The sequence below is a fragment of the Staurois parvus genome, unplaced genomic scaffold (genome assembly GCF_062004578.1).
Source record: "Staurois parvus isolate SC_StPar_1 unplaced genomic scaffold, SC_StPar_1.0 ptg001601l, whole genome shotgun sequence".
NCBI classification, from domain to species: domain Eukaryota; kingdom Metazoa; phylum Chordata; class Amphibia; order Anura; family Ranidae; genus Staurois; species Staurois parvus.
Genome location: NW_028319397.1, coordinates 245,902 through 273,261, shown reverse-complemented (window position 1 = coordinate 273,261; position 27,360 = coordinate 245,902). Strand labels below are relative to the sequence as shown.

The following is a 27,360-nucleotide window of genomic DNA, read 5'->3' as shown; positions in this document are numbered from 1 at the left end:
TGTAGAACCCCCCTCCCCCAGTATGTGGCCCTCTCAGAGTGTAGAACCCCCCTCCCCCAGTATGTGGCCCTCTCAGAGTGTAGAACCCCCCTCCCCCAGTATGTGGCCCTCTCAGAGTGTAGAACCCCCCCCCTCCCCCAGTATGTGGCCCTCTCAGAGTGTAGAACCCCCCCCTCCCCCAGTATGTGGCCCTCTCACAGTGTAGAACCCCCAGTATATGGAAGTCTTGATTTATAGCTGCTCCCCCCCAATATATGGACCTTCAATATATAGAACCCTCCCCCCTCTCTATCTGATCTAATCTATCCATTGAACCCTCTCACTATATCGAACCTGGGTGGTACTTGGATATTAGGTCAGTGATGTAGTTCGGGGCAGTATGGTGGACGGCTTTGGACGTCAGTGTTAGGATTTTGAATTTGATCCGTTGGGCAATCGGAAGCCAGTGGAGGGATTGGCAGAGGGGGGTGGCAGAGATGGAGCGGTTGGAAAGGTGAATGAGTCTGTATATATCATGTCTGTATATATGTGATCTGTCGATGTTTGTCTCTTAATACATGTGATCTATGAATGTGTTTAAGTTCCAAGTGTGGCTTCCTATCCGGCTGGTCATCAGGAAGGACTTTTCCTGGACTGTCTTTGTTTCCATGAGCCCAGAGGAAGAGCTCTGCTGGGACAGCTGTATGTGTTTGTTGCTGTATCTGCACCTCCTTTTTCTTGTCTTCAGTGTGCTGTGTATGGGGAGTACGTGAGGTTCATCATGTCATCCTAGCTTGGCTGTAGTCAGACATTTTTTTCAAAATTGCAATATTTCAAAAATTGGTACAAATTTTCCAAGACTGGGTGCATGGCTAGATGTTTGTCCATTGCAATGCTGTCCATAGATCTTTTTGTAAATCTGCCAGAGGGCTGAAGGAAATGACAAGCCTTCCGCACAAGCAAGGATGGGGGAATCCTCCCCACTTTGACATTGGGGACTGTCCGCTGTCTGAATACACTGATTGCAGATGCTGATCAAATGAGTTTTCTAGTAGTCCCATTCACCAGAAGTTGATCGTTGGATTGAAATATGAATTCCTGACGATGTATGGCCTCTATCGGCCGTCTGAATGGGTAGGACTCTTCCAAGCGCCTATCCTGATGAATGTGAACTGTCACTAAATGTTGATTAAAGTTGTCTAATATTTAGTTATGGTGTCTCCTAGGTGCAATCATGTCTGCAGGGAACGCTCACATCGGGAAGCCGGCCCCAGATTTCGAGGCTACAGCGGTAGTGAAAGGAGAATTTAAACAAGTCAAACTATCAGACTACAGAGGTGAGTGTTACCATTGTACGGATGAGTGTCCTATATTAACTAGTGGTGGACTGAAATTAAAATTTTGGTGCCGATGCCGAAAATTCAGAATGCACGTGGCCGAAAACAAAGTCTGCGTATGTGGGGGTGGGGAGGCTCCAATTTTTATTTTCTTTTACTTTTATATATTTTTTAACTTATGATTTTATTGCTATCACATAGGGGACCAATAGTCCCCTATGTGATAGCATATGAGTGACAGATCCTCTTTGTAGGGGGGAGCAGTGTGTGCAAGGAGGGAGCAGGAGAGGAGCAGTGTATACAGAGGCTCCCTCACTGGTTGTGCCACTGTTGGTGCTGGTTTTTAATTGTTATTAATGGCTATTTTCTTCACTATAGCTCAGAGTTGGCTGTCCCTTTCCCCAGAGCTAAAGGAAACTGTTTTTTATCTCGGGAAAGAAACTAAAAGGAAACTTTTTAGCTTGAGGGAAAGTGACAGCTAATTCTGTGAGCTGTAGTGAAGAAAAAGCTGGAAATTACATTTAAAAACCTGCACTGACCTATAGTGACAGGCAGTCGCTGTATATACTGCTCATCTCCTCCCTTTGCATGGGGGGATTTAAAAAAAAAAAAGTATAAATCTTTTTTTTTTTTTTTTTTCCCTGATTCATCTTTTTTTTAATCGCTTTTATTTGTCAAAAGGAATGTAAACATTTTTGTGACAGCAATAGGCTGTGCCAAGTACCCTCTAGGGAGAGATTTATCATCTTAGACCCCAGACCGCTCCAATGCAGCCGATCAGACACAGATCAGTGTGATCGGCTGCTTTACTGGCCAGTAAACACAGAACCGAAACAGGATGTGACGAAATCCTTGTTGCTTTCTTTTTCTGATCCCACACAGTGGGAGGAACAAAATCTGTTCCTCCCACTGTCTGGGGGAGCAAATGCCGCTGGTCCCATCTTTACCAGGCTTGAGAGCCCATTAAAGGTGACGGTAGAAGGGGGCGAGACCTCCTGCCACCTGTAAAGGTAATCCAGCGGCTGCTTGGCTGGATTGGCTCTAAAACAGAACAGGATCATGGTTGTAGCCTCCTTGGCTGAAAATAAGTTTAGTTTTGCTTTTAAGTTGTAAAATTTGTTTTGCTCTTTTCAAAATATTGTTAATTTTATACTGAATCAGAACCCCCCCCCATTGGGAACTTTTTTGCATTCACTGTTTCACCTGGACTTTAGCTTAGAACGTCAAGTCCAGACAACACAAGAGCAATGTATGCAGGAAAGTGTGAACTGACAGGTGTACAGAGTCAAACATGACCTGCAGGTTGGTAATGTCAGCCAGTTGACAAGGCACAAAATGGCAGGATTCAGGTGACTGCCCACTCTGGACTTGTGCTAACAAGGCTAAAAGTAAAGGGAACGGTTGTGAAGAAACAGCTAAACCCTTATAGCCTAGTTCTGCAATACATTCACATCCCTCATCTTTGTATGTTTAACCCCCCTGGCGGTATTCCCCAGTGTAGCTCGGAGTAAAGTTTCAGTACCACAAGCGGTGACCCCGAGCTACACTCGGGAATACACTGCAGCGTTGCTCCGGGATCTGTTCTTCTCTTGCCTTGTCCTGCGCTCCCGCGATGTCCCTCCCGCAGTGTCCCCTGTAATGTCCTCCAGCGGATGCCGGCATCTGTCTTCTGGGTTCTGTCCCCTGCAATGTCAGGACGAACGGGGGACGGAACGGCAGGAAATTTGAAAATGACATTCACTAAATACACTAAAATCACATAGTAAAACATTCCTGTATCAAACCATTTCATATACATTTTGTCCCGAGTGCTTTGTCCTGCGCCCTGCCTGCATTTTTACTGTTCTTTCTGCCTGGAAACTGAGAAACGTCCATGGCGTCCAAAAAGCGTCCCTTTAGGTCAAAAGCGGTTTTAGACCGGCTAGAAAACAGCGATAGTAAATCAGAACCACTTGCAGAATTGAGTGATAATGATTCGTGGGGAAATTCCTCATCAGACACTGAAAACAATTTTGCAACGGAGCTCAGTGATGTGCGAACTTGGCGCTATATTTCAAATTTCAGTGTTTATGGTTTGATTATATTATTGAATTACATTTATTATATTATGATTATTTATTAAATTATAATTTATGATTTCGGGTTTCAAATTTTAACATACCCGGGACGTTTACTAGACTCTTGTTCGGACAGATTTCAGTGAGTTCCTAAAATTACAGGCCTACGATAAAATACATATTTCCATGCAAAACAATGTACCGCTTTGAGCACAGAAATATGGACATAATCAGACTGCTAGGGAGGTTAAAGAACTAAATGCAAAACCTTTCATTTTGGAAAGCGTAAGGGGAAAATTAGAACATCTGTCGGAGATTTGCCTTCACTTTTTTCATAGTCAAAACAGGAAGTGAGAGGAAATCCCTCCAAAGTGAGGGAATGCCTAGTTGTCACCAGAACTAATGTCCCTATTGGGCCAATTTCCCCTCTATTCTTCTGTGGACAACCCAAAATTTGGGACTTTCTCTTTTGATAACCGTAAATAGGACAAATAGAGGGTGAATCTCCTGAATTGGGACAGACAGCAATAAAAACCTGACTAGTATTTTAATCCCTCTCCACTTTATCCAAAACTAAAGAAAAACACCTTTGTACATTAGAAACGCTGCCAGAGCAGGAATGCCTATTGATCTTTCAGAAATCCAATGGACTTCCAACTTTTGATATAGTGAGCTGACAACATTGCCTGCGCTGCATTGAAATTCCATATCGGCCTCTTGAAGTTCTCCTCCTGTGGGACTGCAGAAAACCTCCCCCTAACATCATAATAGTTTACTTTCTCTGCATGCAATCCCCTCCCATACCAGCTGCCTGTTTTTGTTCTCCTGCTATTACAATGGAAGTTACCTGCTTGTGTGAAAATGGCATGGGCTGAAAAACAACGTTCCCTCTGGGAGCAACCTCAAAGCATGTGATTAAACAAAGCTCTAACTTGTACTCCATTCTCTATGGACCCGGTCTTGATGTATGTATTGTTTTAGACCAACAATACTTTCTGCCCGTCCTGGTAATGGTTGATATTTTTGAATACAGTTTCTACTTTTGTATATTAAATCTGTATCTTTCCATTTGATGCCATACACCTGCGCAGAACATTTGTATCTTTAGCACCTTTTTGGTAGCTGCATGTAGTATTTGGTGTTGCCACAAATGCACTGCTGCTTTTATTATCGGTATGTTCATTGCATACCCCCAGCACCATGACTGCTGTCCCTGATTGCTATTGAAAGCTCAGCAAGATGGGGGGGGGAATCTCATCTGATCTGACACCAATCACCTGCTGAGGAAGACCATGAAACTGGTGCAAGATTTAGTTTTTGTGTGGGTTTTTTTTTTTTTTTTTGTGTTGGGGCTAGTGCAGGAATGGGCAAACTACGGCCCGCGGGCCGTATACGGCCCGGCGAACCTTTTAATCCGGCCCGCGGAGCGTGATAAAAAAAAAACAGCCAGGGCAGGCAAACATTGGCTGTCAGGATGTGTGTAGACGGGGCGGCGTGACGAACGTGAGGGGAGCTAGGCTCCTCTCAGTCCGCCCTGAAAACAGGAACTCGCGGAGAAAAGGTAAGTAAATTGACACAGGGGGGACTTGGCTTACTACTTGGGGGGGGGGGGGGGGGGAAATAGTACTATGGGGGGGATGAATTGCTATATGGGGGATACATTGCATAAAAGTTTTGTAAAATAACTTTTTATGCTTTTCTACCTTAAATTAATCTAAACATTTAATGTTACAAATTTTAATTTATATTCACACATACACATCATTCATCTACTCTTGGTCCGGCCCCCGGGTCCAATATATGAACCCATTGCGGCCCTCAAGTCAAAAAGTTTGCCCACCCCTGGGCTAGTGGGAAGGAAGGGGTTGATTTTACTGAGACCTTACCTCTGGGCTAGACTTCCTGCTTTTCATCTGAGCCTTTAATCATTAGGAGTAATGACTATACTTCCCAATCATTACTGTTCAGCGTACAGAGTTTGCATGGAATGAGGCTCCTCTGCAGATTGTGACAAACTAATGCAAATTCTGTTTGGCAGGCAAATATGTTGTGCTATTCTTCTACCCCCTGGACTTCACCTTCGTCTGTCCCACGGAGATCATCGCCTTCAGCGAACACGCCGAGGACTTCCGCAAGATTGGCTGTGAGGTCATCGGGGCTTCTGTAGACTCCCACTTCTGCCACCTTGCATGGTAAGCACAGTAGACATGTCTTATTGTATCCCTTTCCAATGTCCACGTGGAAGGATCATCTAATGGGCTGTCCATTTTTGTGCTCTGCCAGGCTTTGCTTTTTTTCTTTAAAATATTTTTTTAAAATATTTTGAGGAGAATTCATAATGACGAGAACAGCAGAGAGTAAAACAATGCATATCCAGTCAATTGTACAATGTGTAGGAAGATGAAACTGACACCCCCTGGACAACTGATGTCTCAAGAACAAGTTGGCCACCATTAACCACTTCCTGTCCGGACACTTTTACCCCCTTCCTGTCCAGGCCAATTTTCAGCTTTCGGCGCTCTCACATTGTGAATGACAATTACTCAGGCATACAACACTGTATCTAAATGAAATTATTATCATTTTTTTCAAACAAATAGAGCTTTAATTTGGTGGTATTTAATCATCACTGGGGTTTTTATTTTTTGCTAGAAAAACGAAAAAAGGCTGAAAATTTTGAAAAAAAACATGTTTTTCTTAGTATTTGATACTAAATTTTGCAAATAAATATACTTTCTTCATAAATTTAGGCCAAAATCCATTGTGCTACATTTTGTTGGTAGACATAACCCAAATCAGTGTGTATTATTTAGTCTTTGTGAAAGTTATAGAGTCCACAGACCACGGTATATATATTTGATATATTTTAAAATGTATCAATCCTGATGCACGGACTACCTATATAATTTCTTGGGGCCCTAAAATGCCAGGACCCCCCAAATACCCCCCAATGACCCCTTTTTGGAAAGTAGACAGTCTGAGGTATTTAATGAGAGGCATGGGGAGTTTTTTGAAGTTGTCATTTTTTGCCAATTTTTTAAGGAAATGATGAAAGTAAAAAAAATTCTTTTTTTTTTCCCACAAAGTTGTCATTTAACAAGTTCTTTCTCTCACACGGCATAGGCATACTTGCAATTACACCCCAAAACACATTCTGCTACTCATCCTGAGTATGGCGATACCACATGTGTAAAACTTTTTCACAGCCTAACCACATAGAAGGGCCCCACATCCAATAAGCACCCTTAGGCGTTCTAGGGGCAAAAATTACACATCTAATTTCTTGACTGTCTATCACAGTTTTGGAGGTCCTGGAGCACCAGGACAATTGAATTACCCACAAAATGACCCCATTTTCAAAAGAAAACACCACAAGGTATGTTTTAAGAGGCATGGGGAGTCCTCTGAAGACTTCATTTTTTGCCACAAGTTTTTGGAAAATGCAAAAAGAAAATGAAAATGTATTTTTTTTTCTACACAAAGTTGTCAATCTATGAGATATTTCTAATACACTGCATAGGCATACTTAAAATTACACCCCAAAACACATTCTCTAACTCTTCCTGAATATGGTGATACCAAATGTGTGAGACTTTTTCACAGTCTGGCCACATAGAGGGGTTCCACATCCAATAAGCACCTGTTAGCGTTCTAAGGGCAAAAATCACACATCTAATTTCTTACCTACCTATTGCCGTTTTGGAGGTCCTGGAGCATCAGGGCAATGGAATTATCCACAAAATGACCCCATTTTGGAAAGCAAACACCCCAAGGTATGTTTTAAGAGGCATGGGGAGTCTTCTGAAGACTTCATTTTTTGCCAAAAGTTTTTGGAATATGTTAAAAGAAAATGAAAATGTATTTTTTTCTATGCAAAGTTGTCAATATAGAAGATATTTCTAATACACTGCATAGGTATACTTAAAATTACACCCCAAAACACATTCTCTAACTCTTCCTGAGTATAACGATACCACACGTGCAAGACTTTTTCACAGCCTAACCAAATGGAGGGGCCCCACATGCAATAAGCACCGTTAGGCATACTAAGGGCAAAAATTACACATCTAATTTATTGACTACGTATCACAATTTTGGAGGTCCTGGAGCAGCAAAGTCTTCTGAAGACTTAATTTTTTACACAGATTTTTAGAAAATGTGAAAAAAAGTAGTTATTTTTTCTTTAATGCAATGTTACCAATAATAACATATTTCTAACACACTGCATAGGTATTCTTAGAATAACACTTTAAAACACATTCTGCTACTTTTCATGAGTATGGGGATACCACATGTGTAAGACATTTTCAGTGTTTGGACTGATTACTGGTCATTGCAACCTGTTTATCACAAAAATTAGCAAACATTATATATCAATAAAGCATAGTGTAGCTTCACCTACAGCCTGTTCCTAAAAGCTTAACCTATTAGTACGTGGCTGTCCACATAGCACTATGTTCATTCACCAAGAAGTTGAACAAAAGATAAACCAAAGAGTACCTGTTGTTTCAGTGCAGAGGGTGGGTGGCACCAGTGTCTTGCAGGAAGGTAGCCAGTGGGATGTGCAGATGGGTCAGTACCGGTGTCATGCATAGATGTGGTGAGCAAACAGGCAAAGTAGTGGTCCAGGAAGAAGACAGGAACATGGTCCATAAAAAGGCCACAGTCAATACAGACAGCAAGCAAAGAAGTGGTAAAAGGATTGGTCCAGGCAGAAACATTAAGCTTAGGGCCTTGGTTAGGTAAGACTGGACAAAGGGGTAGAGGCTTCATCCCACCCAAATCTCTTCGAAGCCTCTGGTCTCCAGACCCTGATCCGGGAATTAAAAAACCCAAAGAAAACAAAAAAGTTTTCTCTGCTCGGAAACACTACTCTGGATCCCCTCACATACGTGAGACCCCTGTGTTGTCTTGAATCCCACTACTAAAGTGGGAGGGCAAAAGATCAGTCCAGGAGGCAGGCAGAGGCATGGTCGATTAACAGGCCGAGGTCAGTTCAGGCAGCAAGCAGAGGCATGGTCGATTAACAGGCTGAGGTCAGTTCAGGCAGCAGGCAGAGGCATGGTCCATTAACACACCGAGGTCAGTTCAGGCAGCAAGCAGAGGCATGGTCAATAAACAGGCCGAGGTCAGTTCAGATGGAAGGCAGGAAAATGAATTCAGGCAACAGGCAGAAACGTGGCAGGGAAATAGCAAACAGAGGACAAAGAGATATATCTTCACCGTACTTCACTAATAATGCAGTGCGGTATGGTAGATACGGAAGCACTCTTCTATACAGAGACCAGGCTTTGAGGGACACTGGGGACAGTAGTATCGGGTGTCAGATCGAATTCTATGTTTGGAGCATACCCGACATCTCTTTTGAGGATTGCGGTCTGTTTCGGTAGGGGGGACGATATTGGGGAAATGTCTTTCATGCAATCGGCTCACTGCATCAGACCGAATTTGTTCAGGTATGGGTCTTCCTTGATAGATGAGGGATGTGATAATCTCTTCCTGATATTGTAAGAAGGTGACAGGTCTTTGTGTGGACTTCTGGAAAACGATGTAGGAATTGTACAGGGCCATATGGAAAAGGTAGGATACTTTTTTATACCAGTAGATTGATCTTCTGTTGGGTATGTAGGGCTGTAACATTTGATCATTTAAATCCACTCCCCCCATGAACAGGTTGTATTCGTGTATGCATTGGGGTTTTCGGATGGGACCGCGACTTCCTTGAATTTCCAATGAGCTGCTGTTATGGATAGATGAAAGGACATACACATCCCGTTTGTCTCGCCACTTAAGGGCCAGGATCTCTTCATTTCTCAAGCTAGCTGACTCCCCCCTGTTTAGCTTGGTGGCAACCAATTGTTGTGGAAATCCCTTCCGATTGGGTCGAGCTGTGCCACAGGCTACAGTGTCCTTGAGATAAAGGTGGCGGAAAAGGGGCAGGCTTGTGTAGAAATTGTCCACGTAAAGGTGGTACCCCTGATTGAAGAGGGGGTATACCAGGTCCCAGACAATTTTTCCACTAATCCCCATATAGGCTGGGCATTCAGGGGGCTCTAGCTGACTGTCCTTTCCCTCGTAGATACGGAACTTGTGCACGTATCCTGTGGACCTTTCGCAGAGTTTGTTCATCTTCACCCCGTATCTGGCCCGTTTACTTGGAATGTACTGTTTTATGATCAGCCTCCCAGTGAAATGGATTAGGGATTCATCGACACAGATGTTTTTTTCAGGACAATATATTTCTGAAAATTTTTGGTTGAAATAATTGATTAGTGGACGAATTTTATAAAGTTTGTCGTACTCGGGGTGATCTCTGGGGGGGAACAGGGAATTATCGTTGAAATGTAGAAAGTGCAGAATTGTTTTATAGCGGGTCCTGGACATAGTGGCAGAAAAGAGCGGCATGTGTTGAATGGGATTTGTCGACCAATAAGCATGCAGTTCATTTTTTTTTGTTAGTCCCATATTAAATGTAAGGCCAAGAAAAACTTTAAATTCTTCAACTGTGAGGCATTTCCACTCAAATGTTCGAGCATAACAGGAGTTGGGATTTTGAGTGATTAATTGCTGGGCGAAAATATTGCATTGGTGCACAACTGAATTCAAAAACTCTTCAGTGAAAAATAAATGGAAATAATCAATGGCTGTAAAATTTTGGGTTTCTGCCTGAATGCCTGACTGGGCTATGAATGGGGGAATTATAGGTGCTCCTGATCCTGAAGGTAGCCACACAGGGTTTAAAAGAGCATCTGGGACAGCAGTATGGGCCCTAATCCTTGGTGGCGGATGTGACACCTGAATACTAGAACTTGCACTTACAGTGCTGGTAGTAGCCATATCAGAAGAACGTATTGAGCTGCTGGTGGTTGCTTGCTGCTCCTTGGAGTTCCTCATTCTTTTTGTTGGAACACCTTCTTCTGATTCAGAGAGTGAACCGCTGCTGTGTTCTGGTTCATATACAGAATCAGAGTTTGACAGTGAGAGTTCTCCGTCACTCTCATCTGTCATACTCAGAATTTGAAATGCCTCCTCGCTTGTATACGATCTTTTGGCCATATTTTTGACACTGATCAGGACCCACTGGTATGGCAGTGATCAGGATGGTGTTGCAGTGAGGGACAGATATCTGGCTGCAGTTGGTTCACACTAGTCACTGTTGGGCAAAAATCAGAGATACAGTGAGGTGGCTGGCAATGTTTTGTGAGTGTGTGTAAACTCTGTGCAAAGGCTGAAAATTACTCAGTTAGCTGTACTGGATCTCTCTCCTCACAGACGTTGGCAGTGAACAGGATCCACTGGTGTGGCAGAGATCAGGGACACTTTATGAACAGGTACACTGTAAGGTGATCAGGGACACTGATTGGGCCACTGTATGGTGATCAGGGACACTGCTGGGCCACTGCGGTGATCAGGGACACTGCTGGGCCACTTGTGTGGCAATCAGGGACACTGTGGCAATCAGGGACACTGTGGCGATCAGGGACACTGCTGGACCACTTGTGCGGCGACCATGGACACTGCTGGGCCACTGCGATGAGCAGGACACTGCTGGGCCACTTGTGTGGCGATCAGAAACACTGCTGGGCAACTGCGGTGATCAGGGGCACTGCTGGACCACTTGTCCGGCGATCAGGGACACTGCTGGCCACTTGTGTGGTGATCAGGGACACTGCTGGGCCACTTGTGTGGTGATCTGGGCCACTGCGGCAATCAGGGACACTGCGGTGATCAGGGACACTGCTGGACCACTTGTGCAGCAATCGGGGACACTGCGGTGATCAGGGACACTGCTGGGACACTGCGGCGATCAGGGACACTGCTGGACCACTTCTGCGGCGATCAGGGCCACTGCTGGGCCACTGCGATGATCAGGACACTGCTGGGCCACTTGTGTGGCAATCAGAAACACTGCTGGACTACTGCGGTGATCAGGGACACTTCGGTGATCAGGGGCACTGCTGGACCACTTGTCCGGCGATCAGGGACACTGCTGGGCCACTTGTGTGGTGATCAGGAACACTGCTGGGCCAATGTGGGGATCAGGGACACTGCTGGGCCAATTGTGTGGTGATCAGGAACACTGCTGGGCCAATGCGGTGATCAGGGACACTGCTGGGCCACTTGTGTGGTGATCAGGAACACTACTGGGCCAATGCGGTGATCAGGGACACTGCTGGGCCACTTGTGTGGTGTTCAGGGACACTGCTGGGCCACTGCGGCAATCAGGGCCACTGCGGCGATCAGGGACACTGCTGGACCACTTGTGCGGCAATCAGGGACACTGCGGTGATCAGGGACACTGCTGGGCCACTGCGGTGATCAGGGACACTGCTGGGCCACTGCGGTGATCAGGGACACTGCTGGGCCACTGCGGTGATCAGGGACACTGCTGGACCACTTGTGCGGCAATCAGGGACACTGCTGGGTTACTTGTGCGGCAATCAGGGACACTGCTGGGCCACTTGTGTGGCGATCAGGGACACTGCTGGGCCACTGCGGCAATCAGGGACACTGCGGCAATCAGGGACACTGCTGGACCACTTGTGCGGCAATCAGGGACACTGTGGCGATCAGGAACACTGCTGGACCACTTGTGCGGCAATCAGGGACACTGCGGTGATCAGGGACACTGCTGGGCCACTGCGGCGATCAGGGACACTGCTGGACCACTTGTGTGGCAATCAGGGACACTGGTGATCAGGGACACTGCTGGGCCACTTGTGTGGCAATCAGGGACACTTCTGGGCCACTTGTGTGGCAATCAGGGACACTGCTTGGCCACTGCGGCGATACTGCTGGGCCACTTGTGTGACAATCAGGGACACTGCTTGGCCACTGCGGCGATCAGGGACACTGCTTGGCCACTTGTGTGGCGATCAGGAACACTGTGACGATCAGGGACACTGTGGAGATCAGGAACACTGCTGGGCCACTATGTGGCAATCAGGGACACTGCTGGGCCACTTGTTGGGCGATCAGGGCCACTTGTTGGGCGATCAGGGCCACTTGTTGGGCGATCAGGGCCACTTGTTGGGCGATCAGGGCCACTTGTTGGGCGATCAGGGCCACTTGTTGGGCGATCAGGGCCACTTGTTGGGCGATCAGGGCCACTTGTTGGGCGATCAGGGCCACTTGTTGGGCGATCAGGGCCACTTGTTGGGCGATCAGGGCCACTTGTTGGGCGATCAGGGCCACTTGTTGGGCGATCAGGGCCACTTGTTGGGCGATCAGGGCCACTTGTTGGGCGATCAGGGCCACTTGTTGGGCGATCAGGGCCACTTGTGGGGGCAATCAGGTGTCTACTACCTCCTCTTGGCTGTTTCTCCTCTCACAGACAACTCCGTGAGAGGAGAAGGAGGCGGAAGCCGCACCATGCGGCTTTTGTTTACACTTATGCTGTGTCCTTTTTGGACACAGCTGATCACATGGTATGGGACCGATTTCATTGGTCCCATACCATGTCACGTAATCTACCGAGTCCGTCGGACTCGGCGATCATCGGGCTCGCGGGTGCGCGCTCTAGGAGCCGCGCACGAGCCTCAGACACAAGGTGCCGTTTAGAGACGGCAACCCGCTCCTGTAGATGTCCCGTCCTGCCGTTTATAAACAGCGGCCGGACGGGAAGTGGTTAAAGGCCACAAGCATCAATGACCCAAGTTACCTAGGGAGGGTATTATAGGCCTCTCACAAAAGAGCTTGTAGTGTTTAAAGGAAGACACAGTATACATTTGACTGGGATAGTCAGCAGTATGAAGGAAAAGAGATGAGAAGGAAGAAAAGGGGAGAAGAATATGGGAAATATAGGGGGCCATAATAAACCCCATGGGGGAGATGCCAGGGTCAGCCTGTGCTATTGGTTCACTTTTTCTTTTGTGATTGTCCAGGGATTTGCAGGGTTTGATGGGAAATGTCATGGTAAAACGTGAGAGGCTTGTGTTGATGCTCTACCTGCCTCTTGCTGCCTCGTGGACCTGTTGATATGCAAGGATGCCATCAGTGATGGGTCATTGGTGAAGAGGTGGTGGGCCGTGGACGTTGGCATTTTAGGGAGGCACAGTGGCTTAGTGGTTAGCACTTCCGCCTGGCAGTACTAGGGTCGTTTGTTCGAATCCCAAGCACGGCACCACCTGCCTGGACTTTGCACGGTCTCCCTGTGCCTGTGTGGGTTTCCTCTGGGTGCGTGGGTTTCCTCCCACACTCCAGACATGCAGGTAGGTTAATTGGATCCTGTCTAAATTGTCCCCAGTATTCATATGTATGAATGTGAGTTAGGGACCTTAGATTGTACACCCCTTGAGGGTCAGACTGATGTGAATGTACAATGTGTGTTGACGGCGCTATAAAAATACCTAAAATAAATAAAAATAAATTTTCTATTGAGACTACTTTAAAGAAAACCAGTTGCTATTGCTATGCGTAAAATACCCCTGTTGCAGGATAAAAGTCAAATCAAAAATTTATATTAAAATTCTAAGTAAAACTTAAATTTCCCTTGGGAAAGATACTTTACTTCTGACTTCAGGAAGTCGAGGGATATCTGCTCCCAATAGGAAACTGCAAAAAAAGCCTTAAAAGGTTTTTAAAGTGGAATTCCAGCTTGCACCTAACTAGCCTTAACTGTCCCCTTCCTTCCCTCCCAACACCTATGCTAACTAACCGGCAAGATTACATGGATATTTCATTTTCACTTCAGTCATGTGATCTCCTTACCCAGTGGCAGCTGCAGGGGAGAGGAGCACTCCAAACGGTTAGTAAAGCCTGGAGCAGTGATGTCACACTTTGACTTCAATGGCCTATCTGTTTGCAGTGCTCCCTCTCCCCTGCAGCTGTGCTGGCTAACAGTTGGACCCTGAGACCAGATCAGGCTGTAAATGGGGTACATATACACACCTTTCACAGGTCTTCAGCCTAGGTTTTAGGAGAGGGGTGGGGGCATTTGTAAGAGCTGGTTAGGGTCAAGCTGGCATTCCATTTCAGCCATTCTCTACACTATCAAACTGTTTTTAATATACTTTAAAGTACTAAAGTTTTGATATTAACAGTCAGAACCATTCTGAAGCCTCGTGATATTCTGGCATATAGTCCTCTGGCTCGCTCCAGTGATCTATTCATTGACTATGAATATTGCATGAGACCTGAAGACTCAGCAGAATGCAGCAGGGCATGGAGGTGTTGGCTTGTGGCTGATGTCCTCTTTATCTCTGCGGTGTTCTGCCATTCTCCACCCAGTCAGTACAGTGCAGGCCTCCCCAGTAACTGTACACCTCTTATCAGGTGAATGCAGATCTGCTTTATTGTTAATGGGGCAGTTTTGAAAATTGCCTGAGTAATCTACAGCCGAGCAGATTGCTTTGTACTGCAAAGCTCTGAAGACACGGTTCACCCGGGTAGTCTGCACACTGTGAAGTATGAAGATGAATACTTATTGGCCGCTTCTTGGGTTTCAAGGTGCGAATAGAAGCAGGGGAACTGATGCTATAAAGATGCTGAAACCATTTAGTGGCCTTTAAAAGGTTTTTTTAACCACTTCAATACCGGGCACTTTTACCCCCTTCCTGCACAAGCCAATTGTCAGGTTTCAGCGCTCACTTTGAGTGACAATTGCACGGTCATACAACACTGAAATTTTATAATTTTGTTCACACAACTAGAGCTTTCTTTTGGTGGTATTTAATCACCGCTGGGGTTTTATTTTTTGCTAACTTAACAAGAAAAAAAAAAACTTTTTTGGTTTTTTGTTATATAAGTTTTCAAATGTTCTTCATAAATTTAGTCCAAGATGTGTTCTGCTAAATTTCTTTGAAAATAACCCAATCGGTATTTAGTTTGTAGGAAAGTTTAAGTTCACAAACTATGGGATATATCTGAAAATTGATCAATCCTGAAGTACTAACAGCCAATCCAATTTCTTGAGGCCCAAAAATGTCAGAACAGTACAGATATCCCCTCCATGACCCCTTTTTGCAAAGTAGACAGTCCGACGTATTTCTTCATAAGAGGCATGTTGAGTTTTTTTAAAGTTATTTTTTTATCATTTTTCGGAAACTGACGAAAAAAAAAATTTCCCTTTTTTATTACATTCTGTCACCAGTGCAGTACAGCTTCATCATATAACTGGTGTGGTGGTGATCAGGGACTGGTGACTACGAAATAAATGAATTTTTTTATTTACTTTTCTTTTTTCATATTGCACTGATCAAAGTAGTATAATGTTGCCATAGTAACATTGTACTACTTTGAGCAAGTGATCCGTATATTTTTTTTTTTTTGGTACACAATTTGATTATAGCAAAGAATTTCTTTGTAAACAAGCATTTAACTGAATGAAATTGATTTGAGTCAGGTTTTTTGTTGGGATTGGCCACGGCTAATCACATGACACAGATGGGCTGTGATTGGCCCAGCCTGTGTTTGTGATCGCTGTGACCATTCACAGCTAGACACACTTGTATACAATGGATGGCTTCCTTTCATGTCATCCATTGTATACAACTGTCATGTGACCTGCTGTGATTGTTCACAGTAGGTCACATGGTACTGGAAACAGGGCCGGTACTCAGATCTGTCATCGGCTGTCTGAGGTACACAGCCGATGACAAGTTGCGCCACGGTGCGGGCATGCGCAATCCAGGAAGGATGCCATATGGACGAAGTGTTTGCCCGGCCACCACTTGGCCATAGCCCGGGCGGCAGCTGGTTAATCAATGCCATGGGACAAGAACTACTTTAAATTTATGTTGCATTAGACCAAAGTATACATGGCTCACAACTCTATTTTATATCTGGTATCCCCCTGCTTAAGTGACTATTTCTAGGATCTACTGTTGCATAATTCATAAAGGATTCTGCGTGCACATTGGTGTCCTTTGTGTAAGTGTATGTTTGGTCAAAATGAAAATTGTTTCATTTCTGCAATTCACGCACATTCCTCATGTTCTGTCCCCTTAAAGTGACAATAGGCTTTTTTTGTACTAAATTCTAAAAAATATACTATGGCTTTTTTGGAAAGTGTTCAAGCTAGTTTCCTGTACACGCTTCCTGTCCACCACTGATGCTCCTCTACAACTACCAGTGCAGACCAGTGCTGTCTGTTTATATGATTTGCTCTATACATACATAGAATTCCTATAGCCCTGACCGTTTTTCACGTAGATGTGTTTACCTTGGGATTAAGGGGGGGGCAGGAAAGGGTGGCTGTTCACATACACAAGGAGTATTGAGAAAATAGCCACCCTAGAACAGGAAGACTGACAATAGCATACAAAGATTGTATTTGAGAGCTGAAACAAAGGAAGAAAGATGATGCATTCTACTTGTATTTTAAACCTATTGCAAGCTTGGTGTCACTTGGGAGATCTGTGGAGCAGAGCCTACGTACATTTCTGACATGTCCAAGTGGTGTTTTCAGTCCTACCGGAGTTCTCCCCTGCTGCACTACAGATTACCTCCCCTTATGAGGAGCTCTATAGATCGGTGTTCCTCAACCTTTTTTCAGTCAAGGCACCCTTTATAATTATGGATAATCTCAGGGCACCATGTTCTAAAATGTAAAAAATTCTACACCCAACATTAGAGGTGATTTATTCTTCCAAAGCAAATACACCTTTGCATTGTGGTACTGACTAGTATTCCTGTGTCTCTCTCCCTTACTCTGCTAATGTGACTACAAGGGAGAGGCAAACAAGGATGATGTATATCACCCCACGTCCTCATCAACTGATGATGTCATTGGTTGTTAGGATGCAGGCAGCTAGGTCATAAGTGCACAATGAAAACCTGTGTACTAAAAAGCAGGATTGATCCACCTGCTGGCTTGTATACAGTTTTTGGACATTGCCAAGACACACCTTAAGAAGCCTGAAGGCACCCCAGAGTGCCTGGCCACCCTGGTTGAGAGGCTACTATAGATAAACAGTAGAACACTGGGCATGGCTAATGCCTGGGATTTTGGTTCAATAAACAGTTGGTACACTAAGTTGGGAATACACTAGTTTCTGGCACATCAGCTGTTATACTTGCAGTCTTAGGCCCCTTTCAGATGGGGTGGACCCATCAGCGGATCAGCCTGCTCAGTGGGGATCTCTCTGCTGATCCCCACTGAGGAGGCGGAAGACAGGTCTGTATCTGCTTCGCTGCTGTAGAGCGGACACACTGCCGGCGGTCAGATGGAAACGGACCGCCTGTCCGTTTACATCCGGTTGCCCTCCAATCCACCAGATGAAGAACGCATCCTCCTCTGTCTGTTTCCGGCCTATCTGGATGCTGGTGGGTGTTAGCAGACACCCGCCAGTCTATAGAGGTCTATGAATGGTCCGATCAGGTCCCCCTGAAAAACTGACAGGCAGATCGGACTGTCAGTGTGAAAGGGGCCTTAGAAACAAAACATGGAGAAATGTGGATGAATTGCAGAGATGGTCTGCATGTTTATTGCCCAGAATCTAAACTGCCCTACCTATAAATATCCATTGGTAAAAAGCACAGGTTTATCATCGCCCATAAAACCTTTAATCCTGGGTCTCTTCAGTGACATTTAGACTGCGGCAGGAGTGATGTATCCTTGGCCTTGCGCATTTGCGGGCGTTAGGACCTTTCACTGGAGATATCACACACGTGGTTCAGCTACCTCAGAGGTCACTTGTTCTGTTCACTCTTAGAATTCCTATATATAGAAGCATGGGCTGGTTCATACACACCTTATCAGCTACACTTGCCGTTCATAGTCCAATCTCCAAGCAAACCTGTGAATTCAAACCAAGCCTATGATGAGAAAATATATACAAGCAAAGGTTCTTTGGTGAAAACGTGTGTTCGGTAGATAAAAATGTAAAGGACCTGAAACTGCATGCAGTGCACACGAGTCACTTTAGATACAAATGAGGCTTCTCATAATGGTGCGGCACACAAACAGAAGTAGACCTTTCGTTTGAAGTTCCACATTTTTTGGGAAAGATTTCAATCAAACTGTCCTGTGTGGGGGAATCTCCCATTAGGGACAGACTATAAAATCCTGAGACCTCTATCCAGAATTCTGGTGCTTTAGGCTAGGTTCACATCTTCATGTCAAACGTGCACAGAATTGTTCCCAAAATGCAGAGAAATGTGGTGCCATTAATTGTTAGTTTCACGCACACAAATGCAGTTTCACACACCAGACCACCATGTGCCACAGATGTGTATTGGTGTTTTTTTTTTTTTTTTTTTAACAGTTTCAATACCGGGCAATTTTACACCTTCCTGGCCAGGCCATTTTTCAGGTTTCAGCGCTCTCACACTTTGAATGACAATTGCGCGGTCATACAACACTGTACCCAAACTAAAATTGTATCATTTTCTTCACACAACTAGAGCTTTCTTTTGGTGGTATTTAATCACCGCTGGGGTTTTTATTTTTTGCTAAATTAACAAAAAAAGACCAAAAAGTTTGAAAAAACACATTTTTCTTTGTTTCTGTTATAAAAGTTTGCAAATAAATAATTGTTCTTCATAAATTTAGGCCGAGATGTATTCTGCTACATGTCTTTGGTGAAAATAACCCAAATTAGGATGTATTTTTTAGTTTGTAGGAAAGTTATAGAGTTCACAAACTATGGGATAGATCTGAATATTGATCAATCCTGAAGTACTGACAGCCAATCTAATATCTTGAGGTCCAAGAATGTCAGAACAGTACAGATATCCCCCAAATGACCCCTTTTTTGCAGAGTAGACAGTCCAACGTACTTAAGAGGCATGGCGAGTTTTTTTGAAGTTGTATTTTTTTTTGTCATTTTTCGGAAAATGAAAAAATTAAAAAAATTTCACTTTTTTTTTTTACATACTGTCACCAGTGCAGTACAGTGTCATCATATAACTGGCATGGCGGTGAACAGGGACACTGACTGGTGACAGTATGGAAAAAAAAAATATATATTTTTTTTATTATATTTAATTTTTTATTACTTTAATTTTTTTAAGATTTTTTTTAAGATTTTACTATGACCAAAGTAGTACAATGTTACCATAGTAACATTGTACTACTTTGGGGAAGTGATCAGTATTTTTTTTTTTTTTTTTAAACAATTTGCTTATAGCAAAGAATTACTTTGCTATAAGCAAGCATTTACCTGAATGAAATCGATTCAGCTTTTTTTTTTTTTTTTTGTGCTTAGCTGTAATTTGGTCACAGCTAATCACATGACATGTGCATGTGATTCGCTGTGACCATTCACAGCTAGGCACTAGTATACAATGGATGGCATCATGAATGAAGCCATCCATTGTATACAACTGTCATGTGACCTGCTGTGATTGGTCACAGCAGGTCACATGGTACCAGCAACGGGAGCCGGTGCTCGGATCTGTCATTGGCCGTGTCCGAGGTGCACAGCCGGTGACAGATCGCACTGCTGCGCCGCTCTGCATTAGCGCAAACAGCCCATGTGCGGGAGAGACACTTCTGAAGCCGCCAAACGGCCATTGGCCAGGGGGCTAATGGTTAAAAGATGGCCTTTTTTTTTTGCAGTATTTTGTACATATGAGCTGCCCTAGATGTAGGAACACCCTGGAAAGTGTACTGTTGCACCTGTAGTGTGATCCCAGCCTTAGAACTGATCTTAGATCAAAGATCAAAACAGACTAGTTTCCCTGTAATTCCATTGACTTGGGGATTATAAACTTCTCAATTATTTCTAATGCTATTTTCATAAAAGGACTATTGTAGTAGCTGAGGGTGAAGCATTGGGGACATTAACAGTCCTAATCTCCCCTGCTTTATAGCGAAGGAGTATGTCTAGGGCAAGATATGGCCAGGTAACTACATATTAAGAGCTGAAGAGTGAGATAACAGAAAACTGGGTGCTGTTCCAGTGTAGACTTTTAAAGACCAATAGTTTAAAGCCCAACTTTGGTAAAACCATGACCCCCTTCCTGCATGTGCCGTCGTGTGGTTTTTTTTTTTTGGTACATGCAGATTACTTGCCTAGATCATCTTCTTAGTCTCTTTGCAAGTGTGGGGAGTATAAATCCAATGCTTCGAGTGTTCCCACACCCATCCTGTCCTTGACCACCCCTTGTAATGACATCACTGCTTTTAAATCTTAGGGACCCCCGGCAGGGGACACCCAACGAAACCTGCCGGATGTAAAAGACTGGGGCCTGGAGTGTCATGTGAACGCAGCTTTAGAGTAGTAAAGATTGTAAGCTCCCAGGATCAGGCCCTCCTAACCCTCTTGTATTGAACTGTATCATTGCTGTGTTGTCTCCTGTTAATATTGTAAAGCACCGAGCAAACTGGTGCTATTTAAATCTTGTTTGTTAATAATAAAGATCCTTCAGATGGGGCTTTTTATTTCATTGATCAGTTGGCTGTGTATAACTTATGTTCATACCGCTGCTCATACTGTGTTCCCACAAAAAATATAAGTGACTCAGTGCCCGCAATACCAAATCTTCCTAGTGATACATTCTCATGTGCCATGCAATATCACATCTTGTATTAGGTGGACGTGTGTATCTTATACGTTTATGTCCAAACAGAACTTGCGTAGAACGCAAGTTTGTCGTCACAATAGATTTAGAACAATACTCACACTAAATCTTATAATAAAGTATGTTCAGTGGACATGCATGTATCACATGCATGTGTCAAATACATACGTGTAACTCATCACCATATATCTGAAACTAACCTATATGTGGTGCAGCATATAAAGTAGAATAGTGTCAATGGTATAAATATATAGGTTTACCCCTGAGGACGTGCATGCGCACGAAACGCGTTGTAAGGAGCCTACGTGCGGACGTCACTCTGCCGAGTCCGTGCTTTGGAACTGCAGCCATATTGGTATATGGCATATTTAATGTTTTATTTTCCACCTGGAATGCTTTTATGCATAATTTTCAATAAATACTACACTATATACAGTTTTCCGGGCTGTGTGGTGAGCGTTTCCTTTCAGGATGTAACTAGACCAACAGATGTCCGAGTGGATAACACAGATCACTGAGTGCATAGTGGTGGTGGATTGCACACTGGACTCCAAAGCACGGTGTAGAACCAAACACAATTTGCCGTGACTACTAGTATCACATCACTGATGAACAAAAAAGTCCTAGTATAAATCTGTATAATACCATATTGGTTGTACTGATATGTGACATTGTGTCAAAAAGGTATGTATGTAGTCACCATCTCTGATGCTAGCTGCTCCTACTGCTATAGCGCTCACCATTTGCATTTTGGGATACATTTGAAACCATCCACACCCATAATGACAAAACCTAAAAAAACTAAATAAAAAATCTTATGTTCTGTGGACATGTGTGTATCATATGTGTATATATCAAAACATAGAATCATGCATACAATGCGTTTAATTCATCGCCATATATCAAACTATCCACACCCATAACTACAAAACAGTAAATAATGGTAAATTCAAAGTGTCTGTTTTCATAAGAATGTCCAAAAATCCAACCGTGCAAGCAAGTATGTACTACATGTTTTGCTCTTCATTTCTAATACCCATCCACCATTGGTAATATGCCCTCACCTTTTTAATAGACCGCACAACAAGGTCTCATGCGCCTGCCCCTTGTAGTGGGCACCGCCATCACAAGAGTAATGGTTTCCTCCAGGTCACTGGGGCTTCTCAATCAATCTCCATCCTCGGCAGTCCTTGGTGGAATGTTTTCAATAAACTCAGAACAAAGCAGGAAGTATAGTGCTCTCCGCATAAAGCTTGCCATTTATTGGAAAAATATAATGCGTTTTTTTTTTTTTTTTTTTGTGCACATGGAATACAGGCATGTGTAGTTGAAACCAACCAACAAAATTGCCGGCCGTGTACTTCAATTTGTGCAGCATGTCACCAGCTCCTCCCTACATGCTATGTCATGTGATTTCATCAGGGGGAACGGGGGGGGGGGGGGGGGGTCTTCCAGAGTTGGGCTTTAATAAAAATATCTTGATCACCTGGTCTTGATTCACATTTGGCCAACATGGCTCTTTGAAGCAGACCTACAGAATGTTGAATCTTTCTTCAGCCTGTAGATCTGGAATGGCACCAAGGTGTACGGTCTCCAGTACACACACCCTACGTACTTGTGATCATAGAGAAGTTGAGTTCTCTGAAGCCAGTTGAATATTTGAACACAAATTTAAGCAAGCTGGTTCATTTATTTATTTATTTTTTTTTCTTTCAGGACCAACGTCCCTCGCAAGGAAGGTGGTCTGGGACCCATGAACATTCCTCTTTTGTCTGACCTAAAACACTCAATTGCCCGGGACTACGGTGTTCTGAAGGAGGAAGATGGTGTGGCCTACAGGTAAGGCTGCTGGTAAAGCTGTGAAGGATATAACCGGATGCCTGTACTGTCCAGGAATCTGTATACAGCCTTGGTCTAGTTCCAGGGTTTGACCAATCTTTGCCTTTCTTAGGGGGTTGTTCATCATCGACAGCAAAGGAATCCTCCGCCAAATCACTATAAATGATTTGCCCGTGGGCCGATCTGTAGATGAGATCCTCCGTCTGGTTCAGGCCTTCCAATTCACCGACAAGCATGGAGAGGGTAAGATGGAATCTGCCATGATGGCTGCCAGTTGGCTATGGAACCTGCATGGTTAAATATGCTGGAATGTGGATCTGGGGGGTGGGATTAATATGGAATTCAAGAGTAGATGTCCAGAACATGTCTCCATTGAAACTGGAGCTGATGCTTTGAGCTGCACAGAAATGTTCAGTCTTTTTACGGGCATACTTCACTCTGAGTGCAGGCCTCCAGCAGTTGCTGGTCACATTTTTTATTTTTTTATTTTTTTTTTTTGGTGCAGGAGCCTGTAGACCATTGCACCAGTTAGTAGAATGCTGATGCCATGCATATCTCATACTGACCTGCTTGCCCATATGGGATGTACGAGCAAGCAGATCTACTGACTGTAAGAAACCGTGAACTACTACAGCACTCCACAGCATTGTGGTAGTTCATTGAGAACTGCAGCCGACAGCCGCTAAGGCCATCAGGACTTGTAGTTTCTCATTCAGAGGACTGAATTAGTGACTTTGTTCCCCGCACAGCCACTTTTTTAACACTTTGACAGCAGGAGAAGACTATTCCCCGATGGCGGGGGCTGCTCTGTTATGCCCTGAATATGGGACCTATCCTTTAACCACTTCATGTCTGGATACTTTCACCCCCTTCCTGTCCAGGCCAACTTTCAGCGCTGTTGCATTTTGAATGACAATTGCGCAGTCATGCAACACTGTACCCATATGAATTTTTTAGCATTTGTTTGAGACAGAGCTTTATTTTGGTGTTATTTATTCACCACTGGGATTTTTTTTTTTTTATGTAAATGAAAGTCCAAAAATTTTGGAAAAGTGTTTTTCTTATAAAAGTTTGCAAATAAGATTTCATCATGAATCTTGGCCAAAATTTTTTTCTTTTTAGTAAAAAAAACTTAAGTTAGTTTATAACCAAAAATTATAACTTTTTTTTAAATTTTTTTTTTTTTACTATTTTATATTTTTTTACATACTGTCACCCTAGCAGTATAGTGTCACTGTACTAGTGGGGGGGTGATTTTTTTTTTTTTTTTTTTTTACACGGATTTGCTTTTATACCCATAAAGGCTGTAAAAGCAATAATTTCTCATTCTCTGGCTGCTCTCCTTTAAAAGCCCCCCTATGTTTGTGGGACAGGTGGACCAGCTTTAATAAACCACATTTCAACAAACTCTAACATGTTTCACTCCGTCTGGAGTTTATTTGTAGTCTGTGAATAATCTCTGGATGGAGTGAAATGTGACCTTGTGGGGCATTTGCATTAGTTTCTGCATTCTATATTTCAATAAACATACATGAGGCTTCTAATGGAAAGCTGTTTCCTTGTTGAAAGTGGACTATTCAGTAGTTGGTCCAGACAAAGCATGTACCCATTGAAATCTGAAATCTCTTCTGTCCCAAATCCAGATTGGTATTCTGGATCTTCACACTCAAAACAAGCTCTGGTGGCTTGCTTCTTCTGCGTATTCCTTAGTTTTGTATGATGTTCTTTTGTGTTCATACTTCAGCAGGAACACATCTTAGTGGTGACTACAGTAGACTGCTGAGGCATTGTGTTGTCACTGCTGCTGAATGGATATCACCCTAGGACAGGGAACGTATACGATCTGTCTTTAATGAAAAGTATTTCATATCAGCATTTCATGTTTTGGCATTAAACATGCGCAACTGGATGTTTGTCTAGATATACTGAGCAGGCCTAAGCAAACTGGGAATACTGTACAATGCATAGATTTTAAAGGAAGACCTGCTTCAAAAGTATCTGATCACTGTGCTACCACTTCATTGTAAGCAGACCGTACCACTGTAAAGTGTTACTAAACCCACAACTGTAAAATCGGTCTGTATATACAGTAAAGCATACTTGTTATACTCGCTGTAGAACCTAAGGGGGTTTATCCTCTGCATTGTGTAAAACCGTGGTTTGATCCTGACTTCTCTGATCCTCCCCTTCTTCCAGTGCCCCCCTCTTATCTCCTCATAAGATATTGTGTGGAGTCACTCTAGCAATTCACATTAAACTGAGCATGTGCAGAGAGGTTTTCTTGGGAGAGTGCATGTGATCAGCACTGTCCAGACAGGTCAGGGGTTCTGCATCCTCATAGCAAAAATAAAACTCATCCTACAAGCTTTAACCAGTTCTCGGCTGGACACTGCTAGTCACGACTGCTGATATGAAAAGGTATTTAAGTTTATGCTTACTAAAATAATTGCATTTCCATGTAGTGTGTACTTTGGGAGACCAGATATAGTGAATGCAGGGTCCGGGGAGACCGGATGTAGTGAATGGCGGGGTCCGGGGGAGACCGGATGTAGTGAATGGCGGGGTCCGGGGGAGACCGGATGTAGTGAATGGCGGGGTCCGGGGGAGACCGGATGTAGTGAATGGCGGGGTCCGGGGGAGACCGGATGTAGTGAATGGCGGGGTCCGGGGGAGACCGGATGTAGTGGATGGCGGGGTCCGGGGGAGACCGGATGTAGTGAATGGCGGGGTCCGGGGGAGACCGGATGTAGTGAATGGCGGGGTCCGGGGGAGACCGGATGTAGTGAATGGCGGGGTCCGGGGTTTATTAACACTTTAAATCTATCAACTGTAGTTGAAATGCATGAGGAAAATACTTTCACATTGATTTGGCTGTTGACAAGTAGTTTTGATCAATCCTAACGTTTGTTTTTTTGCACATTAGTTTAGGCCTGAATAGAAGTTAAAACCCCCCAAACAGTATCTCTTGAAAGGTGCAGACACTGCAGCCCTCAATACAAAGCAATAAATGCTTGTTGAAGGATGTTGGACAGTGCATATTGTACAAAAGGAAAATTATGGTGTGTGTGGATGGGGGATCTTGTGCAGCTATAGATCCTTGTTGGCTTTTGGCTTGGGCTTCTAGTTCCCAGAGCTGATGTTTAATAGAAGTAAATGGTGGCATGGAAGTAAATGGTGGCATGGAAGTAAATGGTGGAATGGATCTCATCTCAAACCAGGTATTAACCATGCTGTGTTTTTATAGTTTGCCCTGCAGGATGGAAGCCTGGAAGCAGCACCATCAAGCCCAACGTGAAGGACAGTAAAGAGTACTTCTCTGCAAACAACTGAAACTACTCTACTACTCCATAAGATGTGACTGTCCCCTGTGACAAGGGGGGGCACCCCCTGACCTGCACTGATTTGTTGTATTCATGCTGACACTCCATCCCTCCATGTTCTGGAGGAAAAAGCACTTAGTTCTTCCATCTTCAATAAAATGTTGTTAGAATTCCCGTGTGTGTGTTGGGTATACCAGCAGTATTATGTGATGGGGTAAGGGGGTGTACTTGGCTCATTGCTCACATCAGGATTCCAGGTGATTTGGTGGGTTAGATGACTAGTGGTAGTCAACCCCCAATGGGAGCCCAGGCTGGCATGAAATCGCACTACCCTGGGTTTGCACTAGTAGCTCCATTTTATGCCTGTCTAGTTTGAGTGAAAACCTGTCACCATTCAAGAATTTAACCTCTTGGCGCCAGCCAACCGCAAATGTGCGGCCTCCTGGCGTCTGGGCCTAGAGGCCAAGCAGCTGCACATTTGCGTTCTATTAAAGTAAAAAAAAAAAATGTGCAGAGAGCGTGCTCCCAGCACACACGTTCGGTACTCACTGAAAGGTCCTAATCTTTCAATCGGGACCTTTCCCGATCATGTGACCGCGAATCACGGCAGTCACATGACCCTAAAACCTCGCCCCGCTTCCTGGCTTCTGAAACCCTTAAAGAGCTGGGAGGCGCCAAGGGGTTAAAGTTTCTTGGCCTCTCACTAAATATGGGACTCACAAAAAAAACTACAGTCCCCCATTCACCAAATGCCACTCTAGTCTTCTGTTGTGTCCAAGACCTGCTTTATCCTAGTTATGAGATTTCTATACTTCAGTGACCATTTCCTGTGTCTTCCCTGAAATCGCCCCCTAAAAAAGCTTTAGAAAATTATGCCACCAGTCAATTATTTTAACTAAAATTTTATAAAATGCATAGTCCTGAAACATGTCATTTATCAACTGGTCGCATCTAGTCTTTGAGCAGAGGTTCACACTTCTAGCTGCGCTGCATTCCTGAGTTCTCTGGCAGGCTTGGGAGTCCATTCACAATCTCCAAGCTGCTTCAGCCTCTTCCCTGAAACCTAATCTGGTTGTGTACCCCAGACCGTGCCAGGATGAAGTCCTAGAGGGTCCACATCTAGTGATTTGTGGGTTATCGGCTGTAAAGGAGAACCCTTTTATTGCGTTCTGTCCCCTCTTCTACCTGTCCTGGTACGGGGAATACCCTTGGATCCTCCTCAAACCAGTTCCTCTTTAGCTCTTGAAGCTCCTGTAGTTTATTTCAGCCATGAAAGGTCTTCAGCATTACTGAGCAAGTCACGTTGCATGTGAGTAACTACGAAGACCTGGATAAATGAGGACAAACATAAAGCGCGTCAGC

General features: G+C 44.1%; 1 protein-coding gene across 1 annotated transcript; it reads left to right on the top strand.

Annotated features, from left to right (window-relative positions):
- The first annotated feature begins 1,168 nt into the window (after nucleotides 1-1,168).
- On the top strand, nucleotides 1,169-26,168 carry PRDX2 (peroxiredoxin 2). Its single transcript, XM_089662993.1, has 5 exons — nucleotides 1,169-1,316; nucleotides 5,412-5,565; nucleotides 22,556-22,678; nucleotides 22,791-22,921; nucleotides 25,923-26,168. The coding sequence occupies exons 1-5, from the start codon at nucleotides 1,214-1,216 to the stop codon at nucleotides 26,006-26,008; spliced, it is 597 nt and encodes a 198-aa protein (XP_089519119.1). The 5' UTR covers nucleotides 1,169-1,213; the 3' UTR covers nucleotides 26,009-26,168.
- Nucleotides 26,169-27,360: the final 1,192 nt, after the last annotated feature.

Bases quoted from the DNA above. Each gene is read 5' to 3' on its own strand.
- PRDX2 (XM_089662993.1), top strand. From the start codon at position 1,214: ATGTCTGCAGGGAACGCTCACATCGGGAAGCCGGCCCCAGATTTCGAG. The intron at 22,679-22,790 runs GTAAGGCTGCTG...TGCCTTTCTTAG, and splicing joins GAAGATGGTGTGGCCTACAG to GGGGTTGTTCATCATCGACA. The intron at 22,922-25,922 runs GTAAGATGGAAT...GTGTTTTTATAG, and splicing joins CACCGACAAGCATGGAGAGG to TTTGCCCTGCAGGATGGAAG.